The 12,752-nt window shown below is 43.8% G+C and overlaps 1 protein-coding gene across 3 annotated transcripts in view; it reads right to left on the reverse strand.

The window, feature by feature from the left end:
• The window catches only part of pgm1 (phosphoglucomutase 1), a 77,459-nt gene that overhangs the window by 31,564 nt on the left and 33,143 nt on the right, over window positions 1-12,752 (reverse strand). For 2 of the 3 annotated variants that reach the window (XM_055642086.1, XM_055642085.1), the window contains exon 2: window positions 11,883-12,045. In XM_055642086.1, coding sequence (XP_055498061.1) covers window positions 11,883-12,045 — 163 coding nt within the window. Of the gene's footprint in view, window positions 1-9,755; window positions 9,896-11,882; window positions 12,046-12,752 lie in introns of those variants that run through there. The other variant, XM_055642087.1, reaches the window with a different exon arrangement.

Here is a 12,752-nt window from a genome sequence, read left to right on the forward strand (position 1 = left end):
AAAATAATTATGCCTCCATTTTAACAATTTAGGATCCCACATGCATTTTATTTAAAAAAATGTTTTCTCAAATTACCCAGCAATTTTTAATGTACAACTCCATATCCTTCTTTTCTTGCACCCTTTTAGAAATGTGCCGTCTAATTTATATGCTTCTCTTTGTTACTCTTATTGAAATGTAACAATTCACATTTATCTGCACATTTATTTATTCCAGAGCGTGCCTATATCCTCTGTCCACTGAAAGTAAGCTTGCAGGTACAGCAGGCAGTGAAGAAAGCCAATCATTGTGAGAGGATTTGAGTTTAGGAGCAAGGAGGTCCTACTGCAGTTGTACAGGGCACTGGTGAGACCGCATCTGGTATATTGTGTGCAATTTTGGTCTCCTAATTTGAGGAAGGACATTAGTGCTATTGAGGGAGTGCAGCGTAGGTTCACTAGGTTAATTCCCGGGATGGCGAGACTAACGTATGTGATGAAAGAATGGGTCGACTGGGCTTGTATTTGCTGGAATTTAGGATGAGAGGGTATCTTATAGAAACATAGAAAATTCTTAAAGGATTGGACAGGTTAGATGCAGGAAAAATGTTCCCGATGTTGCGGGAGTCCAGAACCAGGGGTCAAAGTTTAAGAATAAGGACTGAGATGAGGAAAAATGTTTTCACCCAGAGAGTTGTGAATCTGGAATTCTCTGCCACAGAAGGCAGTGGAGGCCAATTCACTGGATGTTTTCAAGAGAGCGTTAGATTTAGCTCTTAGGGCTAACGGAATCAAGGGTTATGTGGATAAAGTCAGAACGGGGTACTGATTTTGGGTGATCAGCCATGATCATATTGAATGGCTGGCTCAAGGGCCGAATGGCCTACCCCTGCACCTATTTTCTATGTTTCTATGTCTTTTACTATCCATACAGTTTACTGTACTTCCAAGTTTTGTGTCATCTGCAAATTTGAGTCCTGTGCGCCGTCATTAATAATAAACAAGATACCTAAGCACTTAAGCACCCGGGGAACGCTATTGTACCTTTCCCTCCAGTCTCAAATTAACCACAACCACTGTCAAATTAGCAATGCTTCATCAAATGGGTGCTGCTGCCATTCATTTTATTCTATGAGTTTTTAACTTGATGACAACCCTTTTATTGATCTTGCCAGCTCTCCACTCTGTGCTGGACCATTTGAATAACAGGAACGCTTACCTCAAGCTATAGCTCATCAACTACAGCCGGGTGCTCAATGTATTGTCCCTTCCAAACATCGTCAATGTCAGGAAACTGGGGCTTTGGTCTTCCCTACACAGCTGAGTTCTTTAGTTTAATTTATTATTATTGTCAAGTGTACCAACGGTACAGATTGGAAATTATACCTCCCCCTCATTGACCATCAGCATAGAAGCACCAGAGGGCTGCATGCTCAGTCCCCCGCACTACTCTCTCTATTCCCATAACTTTGTTGCCAGAACCAGCTCCAACACCACCTTTAGATCCACCAATGATACCACCATCAATGGAATAAACACGTACAGTAAGAGTAAAGGAATAAAATTGACAATCAGTGGTGCCAGAACAATAATTTTGCTCTCAACACTCGCAAGATCAAATACTTTTTAATTTATCATTATTGCCACGAATACCAAGATACAATGGAACATTTTATTTTGCATGCGATCTAGGTAAATTATACATAAATGAGCACAATCATCACCAGATGCTAGTACATCAGATATTGCAAAAGAGAAAATAAACAGAGTGCGGAATATCGTGTGATAGCTGCAATGAAAGAATTTTTAAAACAAGGTAGATTGGGAGATCAGGAATTCATTCTTTGCATATGAGAGGTCCATTCAAGAGTTTAATAACAAAGTTTTAGTTTAATTTATTATAGTCATGTGTACCAGCTCTGCTTCTCAGCAAATGTGCTCAGCACGACCTCATCATCACGAACACCCTCTTTCGCCAGAAAAACAAACTTAAGGCATCTTGGAGACACCCAAGCTCCAATCAGTCGCATCTCATTGACTATGTCATTGTACGAGCCAGGGACCGCCGTGAGATGAACATCACAAGGGCCATGATCGATGCAGATGACTGCTGGACAGATCATCGCCTCATCCGCTCCATGATGTCCATCAAACTCAAGAGGAAGAGGATGCGTCAAACGAAGCAGATCCGGCCAAGGCTGAACTTGAAAGCCTCGAGGAAATTGCCATCCAAGCTACGCGGCTTAGACCCCTTGCCCTCAAAAGACAGGCAAGAACTGCTGAAGGACAATGAGTCCATTAACGCCCGATGGAAAGAGCACTTCCAGGAACTCCTCAACCGTGACAGCACAAGTGAACCAGACATTACCCACCACATCCCCCAGAGTCCCATCAGAGAAGACATGGAAGAACCTTCCACTATGACAGAGGTTGAAGATGCCATCAAGAGCCTTAAGAACAACAAGGCCACCAGTCCAAGTGGGATCCCAGCTGAGATCGTAAAGGAAGGTGGACCGGAGCTCCCGTACCACATCCACGCTCTACTCAAGGTCTGGGAAAAAGAAGAACTTCCCTCAGAACTCAGGAATGGTCTAATAGTGACCATCTTTAAGGGGATACGGGTGAATGTGGAAACTACAGGGGCATCTCACTCCCATCAACAACAGGCAAAGTCTTTGCTCGTGTCCCCACAATCTGACTTCTGCTACTGTCTGCGAAGGTACTGCCCAGTGTGGCTTCCGCCCATCCAGAGGTACAGCAGACATGATATTCACAGCAAGCCAACTCCTGGAAAAATGCCGTGAACAAAGGCAGCCTTTGTACATGGCCCTCACAGGCCTGTCAAAGGCTTTTAACTCGGTGGACCGCCAGGCTCTTTGGAACATACTATCAAGATACGGTTGCCACAACAAGTACATCAGAATATTGAGGCATCTACATAATGGCATGTCGGTCACAGTGCTCAGCAACTGCGACTCTGAGTCCGAACCCTTCACTATGGAAATGGGAGTCAAACGGGGATGCATCATCGCACCCACCCTGTTTGTCGTCTTCCTTGCTGCCACAGGGGATCCCAATCCTCTACAGAACAGATGGTGGGCTCTTCAACCTTAATAGGTTGAAGGCCAAGAGCAAAGTCAGTAACATCGCCATCATGGAGCTTCAGTACGCGGATGACTGCGCCATTGCAGCACACTCTGCAGAAGACCCCCAGGTCATCCTGAATGCCTTTGCCAAGGCATACAGAGCCATAGGCCTAGTCTTAAATATCAAGAAGACACAGGTCCTACATCAACCTCCACCCAACCAGCCATCTACCCAGCTCACTATAAAAGGGGATGACACCACTCTTGAAAACGTTGACCACATCCCCAACCTCTTTCCTCAAAAGCTAACATCGACTCTGAGGTCAACCATCACCTGAGTTGTGCCAGTGTGCCTACACCAGACTCAGGAAAAGAGTCTTTGAATACCGAGACCTAAAGGCTCAAACAAAACTGCTGGTTTAGAGCCGTTGTCCTCTCCACCCTGTTGTAAGGTAGCCGAGTCATGGACCATCTACAGCAGGCACCTGAGAGCCCTGGAACAATACCATCAAAGATCCTTACGAAAGATTCTGAGGATCAGCTGGGAGGACAAACCTACCAACATCAGCGATTTGGAGGAAGCCAACATGACCAACATCACCACCACAATAATGCAGCACCAACTTCGATGGACTGGCCATGCCATCCACATGTTCAACACACATCTCCCTAAACAAATTCTGTACTCTCAATAGAAGGAAGGTCGGCGAGCCCCCGGCGGGCCAAAGAAATGGTTTAAGGACAACATCACAAACAGTCTAAAGAAATTCCACATCACATCGAGCAATTGGGAACACATTGCACTGGACTGGCTCTCCTAGAGGAAATCCGTGCAGGAAGGAGCTGCACGTCATGAAATGGAACTACGCCGTGACGCAGAGACAAAGCAACAGCACTGTAAGGAGAGAGAGAAGGGGGCTCGATGACTATCAATCACCGCCAGTCTCCACTGCCCACGTTGCACCAAGGTGTGTGGATTGCAGATCGGCCTCTATAGACATCTGCAGACCTACAAATATACGACCGAATGGAGAGGAGAGGACAGTCATACTCCTTTCGAGTGACCGCCAATGATGACCAAGGTACAGTGAAAAGCGTTTTTGTTGCATGCTATCAGTGGAGAGATAAGTTTTTTTGGCCTTCCATCACAGCAATGTGATGGATGTTTATGTAAATTGTGTTGTGTCTTGGGTCTATTTGTTTGTAATGTATGGCTGCAGAAACGGCATTTCGTTTGGACTTCAAGGGGTCCAAATGACAATTAAATGCATCTTGTATCTTGTAAAAATCTTGAATGAGAAGACTAGAAAAGGATTACAATCAAGCCGTCCTCCGTTCACAGATACAGGATAAAGGGTATATTGTTGAATACAAGATAAAGTCTAATTAAAGATAGTTCAAATGGCTCCAATGAGGTGGATGGATGGTAGGTTGGGACTGCACTCTAGCTGGTGAGAGGATGGTTCAGTTGCCTGATAACAGCTGGGAAGAAACTGTCCCTGAATCTGGAGGTGTGAGTTTTCAAACTTCTGTACCTCTTGCCTGATGCGAGAGGCGAGAAGAGGGAGCGACTGGGGTGAGATTGGTCTTTGATTATGCTGGTTCCTTGTCAAGGCAGCACAGTGTAGATGGAGTCAATGAAAGGGAGGTTGATTTGCGTGATGTTCTACCCTACGTCCACTACCCCGTGCAATTTCTTGCGGTCTTCGATGGAGCTGTTCCCAAAACATGCTATGATGCATCCCCATAAAATGCTTTCTACTGCACAACAGCAGAAGTTGCTGAAGGTTGGACATGCTGAACTTCCTAAGCCTTCTAAGGAAATAGATGTGTCTGTCAGTGCGTTTTCTTAGCCATTGTTTCGATGTGGCTAGTCCAGGGCAAATTGCAAATGATTTTTACTCCTAAGAACTTGAAGCTTTTTGATCATCTCTACTTCAACGCCATCAATGTATACAAGTGCGTATACTGTTTTGGTTCCTGAAATCAGTCATGATCTCCTTCGATTTGCTGACATTGAAGGAGAATGTGTTAGTCTTGGCACCAGGTTATGAGGTTCTCAATCTCCTTCCTGTACTCCGTCTCGTCATTCTTTGATATTTGGTCCACTATGATGCTCTCATCTGTGCACTTGGAAACTGAGTTGTATTGGTATTTGGCTGCAGTCATGAGTCTATAAAGAGTAAAGTAGGGGGCCAACAACACATCCTTTCGGGGCACCCGTGTTGAGGATTATCGTAGATGATATTTGTCACACACTGGTCGTGGCCTGTTGTCGAGGATCCAGTTGCAGAGGGGAGTGCAGAATCCAAATTTCACTCATTTGGAGATGAGCTTGGTCGGGATAATGATATTGAAAGCAGAGCTGTAGTCTATGAAGAGGAGAATCACATAGATGTCCTTCTTATCTAGGCATTCCAGGGAGGCGTGTAGGCTCGGAGAGATGGCATCAGCCATGGACCTGTTGTGGTTGTATGCGAATTGCAGTGGATCAGCGTTGCTTGACAGGCTGGCTTTAATATGTACCATAACCAGTCTCTCGAAGCATTTCATGATGGTGGATGTCAAGTTCACTGGATGGTGGTCGTTAAAACACGCGATCTTTGTTCTCTTTGGCACCGAGATAATAGTGGTCTTCTTGAAGCTGGTGGGTACCTCAGAACGTTGTAGGGAGAGATTAAAGATGTCCGTGATCACTCCCACTAGTTGGTCTGTGCAGTTCCCAAGGATAATGGACAATAGACAATACACAATAGGTGCAGGAGTAGGTCATTCAGCCCTTCGAGCCAGCACCGCCATTCACTGTGATCATGGCTGATCATTCACATTCAGTACCACGTTCCTGTCTTCTCAACATATACCCTGACTCTGCTATCTTTAAGAGCTCTATCTAACTCTCTCTTGAAAGCACCCAGAGAATTGGCCTCCACTGCCTTCTGAGATAGAGAATTCCACAGATTCACAACTCTCTGGGTAAAATGTTTTTCCTCATCTCCGTTCTAAATGGCCTACCCCTTACTCTTAAACTGTGGCCCCTGGTTCTGGACTCCCCAACATCAGGAACATGTTTCCTGCCTCTAGCCTGCCCAATCCCTTAATAATCTTATATGTTTCGATAAGATTGCCTCTCATCCTTCTACATTCCAGAGTACACAAGCCCAGCCGCTCCATTCTATCAACATATGACAGTCCCGCCATCCCGGGAATTAACCTCGTGAACCTACGCTGCACTCCCTTAATAGCAAGAATGCCTTTCCTCAAATTTGGAGACCAAAACTGCACACAGTACTCCAGGTGTGGTCTCACTAGGGCCCTGTACAACTGTAGAACGACCTCTTTGCTCCTGCACTCAACTCAAGTATCAAGTATCATGTATCCTTCATCGTCATTCAGACTTTTCAGTCTGAACGAAATTTCATTGCCTTGCAGTCGTAACATAGAATAAAATAACAAAACACACAATAAACACAGATTCAACATCCACCACAGTGTCCACCAGGCCCTCCTCACTGTGATGGAAGGAAAAAGTCTTAAAGTCCTCGTCTCTTCCCTCCTTGTTTTCCCTCTGTGTTGAGGCGATCCAGGCTTCCGATGTTGTGACTCCGCCGGGTGATGGTAAGTCCCGCGGCTGAATCCGAGCTCCGCAAACAGGCCGGTTCAAACTCCGCGGCCCGGGGCGGTCGAAGCTGCCGAAGCCGCCACCCTGCACCCATAACAGTCCAGCAGACGAAGCTGTTGCTGCAGGAGCTCCGGAAAAACAGGTCACCAACCTGTGGCCTACGAGCTCCCGACGATGTCGTCCACTGGGCCCGCGGCAGAGCCTCTGAGCCTCCGAAGTCGGGTCGCCTCGCATTGGTAAGTCCTGGCTGGCTCTGCCTCCGGAGCCTCGAGGTCAGTCCCAGTTGGAAGTAGCCAGCTCCGCCATTAGGCCTCAGCGCAAACGGAGACGGAGGATATAACAAGAAAAGGTTGCATCCCCCCGAAGGAAGAGACTAAAACAGGTTTCTCTCACCCCCCCCGAACTGAAATAAACTGCAACAACGGGACTAAGGAAAACAAAAAAAGAAAAGATATACAGACTGCAGGCGAGCCGCAGCTGCAAGGGCAGCACCGCCACTTCCGGAACTTCTCTTGTTATGAAGGCCAACATGCCATTAGCTTTCTTCACTGTCTGCTGTACCTGCATGCTTACTTTCAGTAAGTGATGAACAAGGACCTCCAGATCTCTTTGTACTTCCCCTTTTCTCAACTTGACACCATTCAGATAATAATCTACCTTCCTGTTTTTGCCACTAAAGTGGATAACCTCACATTTCTCCACATTAAACTGCACCTGCCATGCATCCGCCCACTCACCCAACCTGTCCAAGACCCTGCATTCTCATAACATCCTCCTCATAGTTCACACTGCCACCCAGCTTTGTCTCATCTGCAAATTTGCTGATGTTACTTTGAATCCCTTCATCTAAATCATTGATGTATATTGTAAATAGCTGCGGTCCCAGCACCGAGCCTTGCGGTACCCCAATAGTCACTGCCTGCCATTCTGAAAGGGACACGTTAATCCCTACTCTTTGTTTCCAACCAATTTTCTATCCATGTCAGTACCCTACCCCCAATACCATGTGCTCTAATTTTGCCCACTAATCCCCTATGTGGTACCTTATCAAATGCTTGTCCATTTTCCTAGTTATCCTCAAAAAATTCCAGAAGATTAGTCAAGCATGATTTCCCCTTTGTAAATCCATGCTGACTCGGACTGATCTTGTTAGTGCTTTCATCTTTTTAGAATTTACTCCAGCATCTTCCCCATCACCGATATTAGATTAACTGGTTTATAATTCCCTGTTTTCTCTCTCCTGCCTTTCTTAAAAAGTGGGATAACATTAGCTACCCTCCAATCCACAGGAGCTGATCCTGAATCTATAGAACATTGGAAAATGATCACCAATGTGTCCACGATTTCTAGAGCCACATCCTTAAGTAACCTGGGATGCAGACCATCAGGCCCCAGAGATTTATCAGCCTGGGACCATGTGGCCAGAGACTCAGCATGGACCAGTTGCTTTCTGTGGGAAAGGCCTTGCCACAGTCAACGGGTGACAGAGTTTAATGGTCCTTGAATATGTTGGTTGCTTTCCCAAGACAGTTGATGGAGTCAGTGGAGGTTGGGTTGGGGATAGAGGCTGGTTTGTGCAACGGACTAGGCTACATTCACAACTCTCCACAGTTTCTAATGGTCTAGACCAGAGCAGTTGCTATACCAAGCAGTGATGCATCTGTATAAGTTGCTTTCTAAAGTGCATCTACAGTGCACAGTGCATGTAATTAGACCAGCACAAAATTGTTGGTGACATTTACATCTATGAAGTTGAAGCTGTTGATCATCACAACATCAGCACCTTTGATACAGACTGGGGTACTCCACCCTGCTTCTTGATGTTGATGACCAGCTCTGGACTGAGGATTCAACACCTCTCTCTACAACAGGATCCTTGACTATGATATCATCATAGTGGACCTGATCCCAAACAATGAGACCGTATGGCGATAAGACAGCTTAGTAGCATGGTGGTGTCATTGCAAAGTTTTAAATTGAGTTAGAACAGAATTTTGCCACACAGTCTTGAGCCTATTGGGATTTTAATAAGGGTGAAGATCGCAGTCTTGCAGGTTCCCGGTGTTGAAACCTATTATGGAGAATGTTTTGTCGTCTATCTTTACTGTCATGGTTATGGGACAAGTCAAGGATCCATTTGCAGAGGGACGTGCAGAATCCACCGTCCAAGAGTTTGGAGGTGAGTTTGTTGACCTCTGGAAGGGAAAGCCATGGGACCATGCACCTGTCTTCATTGGTGATAATCAACTGTTCGAAGTACTTGAACGTAATCTCTGCTGATTCGTCCTGGGCCCTGCATATTGGAACAATCATAAGGAAAGCTCTATTTCCTGCTTTCATGAGGACATTGCCTTGACCATCATGAATACTGACTGCCCTACCATCATAGGGATCCGCAGGAACCCCTGTCTCAAAAACATTGTGGACCCATACCATACTGGCCATGCTCTATTCTCGCTGTTACCATCAGGAGGAAGGTACAGGAGGCTGAAAACCAGACTCAATCACACTTAAGATAGACATAAAAAACTGGAGTAACTGGAGAAACAGGCAGCATCTCTGGAGAAAAGTAGGTGGTGATATTTTGGGTTGAGAGCCTTGAATAGGTGACGTTTTGGGTCAAGACCCTCTTCCTTTCAACCAACCTTCCTTGAACCACCTTACACAACCCTAACCACAACCCTACCTCAGCAGCCCACCACTGTGAACTTTGTAATACTATTATTCCCCAGCAGACTTTGGTGTTTGTACTATCATGGTTTAGTTTATTTAGAATAACAAATACATTTGTCGTCTTTGGTGAATATTACAAATAAAGACTCTTGCCTTGAATCTTTGAAAATTAGTTACATTTCCCAAAGATGCTGACTGAATAAGCGCATACACAAAGATCAATAACTGGAAGAATGATTCTGGAACACTATCAGAAACTATATAACTATACCCTTGCTTTGGGCTATTCAGAGAAAGATTAGTACAATAAGTAAATACCTTTCATATATTATTACTTCACTTTTAATTAAAAGGGGGGGGGGGGGGGGGGGGGGTTGTTGTTACCGAACTGAACTCACTGTTGAATGAAGTCAGTGAAAGCGGCGGTTAGAGAGTGTGAGGCCTCGCATCGTCTGCACTTCTGAGACGTCGGCTCTGTCACGCTGGCTGTTCCCCCGCTGCTGGAAAAGCAGCAGTTGAAGATGCGATGTTTGGCTTGAGGCAGCGTGACAGAGCCGGGCCGGGCACCAGTGGCAGGGAAAAATGTCGGCGTTTTTTGAGCAGAGGCGGGCGTCATCAGCCGTTATGGTCGCTGGCCAGCAGGAGGCGACAAAATGAGTGAGTGGGGGGGGTGGGGGAGGATTTTATTAAAAAATGGGTACATAAAAAAGAAAAAAATGTTTTGAGGAGTGCATAATTGAATGTAAAAGTGAATGAGCTAGTGAAATGGAAAAAATGACGGAGTTTCATGACGGAGTGCTGGCGGACCAAGGAATCAATGGCCGAATCTGGCACCCACAAACACACACACACACACACACACACACACAGTTTTAATATATAGATAGGTGCCAGACTACATATGCAATATAAGTACTTTTCCAAGTTTGCTTCGCTTACTGATCTATAGATTCCAACAAAAAAGTTTGAAATTTTCCAGCCAAGATGAAATGCTCAAATCAACATGGAACCTCAGTCAGGGAATCAGTTTGAACAACAGTCTGTGCCACAACTATAAAAGGGAGTTTGGAATTATTTTTTTAATACAGAGGGTTATTAGAATATGGAGGCAGAGTAAATCGATATTTTAATGAGAATTAAATATTTTGAGGGGTAAATTATTCAAAAAGGTAGATGGAAAGGATGGAGCTAAAGGATCAAAGTGGACAGCTGTAACACCTACCTTGAACAGATATGATATGGCAAGAAGTTTATTTCTGTATTGAAACTTCAGTAATTATGTGTGGCAATGGTATTCAATTTATATTAATAGTGTGGTGTGTAATATTAACAAACCTGCTGGAACAACTAAAATTACTACAACATTTGGACCGAAATGGATCAAGATACAATTAAAATAACAAAGCCAATGGAAGAACATTGTGAATTCTACAAAGGCACGTTACTTTATGATCAATTAGCAATTATAATCTCCTTAGAAGTGAAATGTAATGCCTCATATTTGCAACAGTCATGCTATCTGAAACATGCTGTATATTTGTAAATTTCAGTTCTTCATGACTGGTCTAAAATAGCAAAGGAAAGGGAAGGGCAGAGAATTGCTATGTTTATGTAATGCACCGGTTTATTTTACTGTAAAGTGTAGAGCAAATGAAAAATTAATAACATTTGGCCTGTCTAAGTACATGTATCATCAATACCCAATTCTTGTCTAAGTATCATTCCATATTAAAATCAGATGAGTGGAAATAATTGGATAGTTCTTTCAAAGAATGAATGAGTAGTGATTTACATAATAGCCTCTTACAGTGCTATTAAACTCAATCATAAAATGGAAAAGTAGAACAATTACATTTGGGATGTGATGTGCAGATAACAAAAAACATCGATATCACAAAGAGATGTTTTTTGCTTGAAGCGCAAGCAAACCTCTGACATCATATGTGGCCTATTCATATACCACATCAAGGTGGTGCTGTTGAGCTGAGGAGGACTCCCATCTTCTTAACTCCAGTGCCATCTGAGGGTCGCAGTAGTTGAATTGATATCAGAACCTAGATTTGGAAAGGTTCCTAACCCAAGTAATCTAGAAGCACCTATTATAGCTTTCTACGCAGACCATTCTATTTTACTTGCCAGAGATGAAAAATAGCAAATCCGATGGTTGCAAGTGATCATAAAATGGCAAGTCTTTATCTAGATGGGCTAGTCACCCCATCCATACTCTCAATATTAGCAAATGAAATGAGGCGCAGAAACTCAACTTGGGAAGTGCTATTGGTTGATGGTTTTGGTCTTGCTGGAAAGCTGCATCAGAAATAATTATTTTAAAAAGCAGCTGAAAATTAGCTAGGCCTAAATGATGACCGAGAGACACAAGAGACTGCGGCCTAAATTATGTCTGGTCTAAGGTGAAATTATGTGAAATTAATTACTGCCATTCAAACCATCCAAAAAATATCAAATTGAATGATACAGATTTGGGAAACTCAGTTAATTAGACCCATTTTTGTATCATTACTAACCTCCACTGCAAATGTTGTATTTGATTCCAAAATCTCCATCGGGTCCACCAGGGTTGTGGCTTGCTGTCAGAATAATTCCTCCAATTGCTTTGATTTTTCTGATTATGCAAGATACAGCTGGAGTTGAAAGAATTCCATTTTGTCCAATTACTAAACGTCCAATCTGTTTAAAAAAAAAATTGTTTGGTAAGCATTCTGAAACATTGATAGCTTTCTTTAAGTGAAGTCCTCTCCTGAAATAGATGAAGAAATGCTAGTTATGTGGAATAATATACTTTTCTTACCAAAATCAGCATTCAGAATTGACTAGCTCGGATGTAGCTTAACGTTTGTTAAAAGTTTTATTCTCATTATACCATCAAAATACACTCCGATTCCATTCTCAAGAGTATCTTTATTCTTTCAGTGTATCCACATTGTCAGCCGTTTGTGTGATCTTTCTAAAGGAGCTCTCCCACTTGGGCGACCTAATCCGCGAGTTCTGGCGAGTTTGCCCTCGACTCATACTCGCAACATGGTCGACACAAGGTCGTAGGAGTGTCTTTGTAACTCTCCTTCATGCTCAAGAGTAGTCCCCATGTACTCGAGGCCTCAACTAGGTCGTGGTGTATTTTTCAACATGTTGAAAAATGCCCGCGAGTAAAAAAAGGTAATCATGGAAAAAATCGATACTTTTTTTACTCGTATGAGGTCATAGTAGATCAGCATGTTAGTCGTAGGTAATTAAGGGTAATCAAAGGTAGTCTTCATCATAGTTGAAGGGAGGTCGAAGGAGGTCGTCTTCACTCTCCACCATTCGGTGTTCAATTTTCCCGAAGTTAGTTGTAGCGAGTCGTAGCTGGACTTCAACATAGTCGAAGGAGTTCTTCA

This window comes from Leucoraja erinacea, chromosome 10, assembly GCF_028641065.1.
Source record: "Leucoraja erinacea ecotype New England chromosome 10, Leri_hhj_1, whole genome shotgun sequence".
NCBI lineage: Eukaryota > Metazoa > Chordata > Chondrichthyes > Rajiformes > Rajidae > Leucoraja > Leucoraja erinaceus.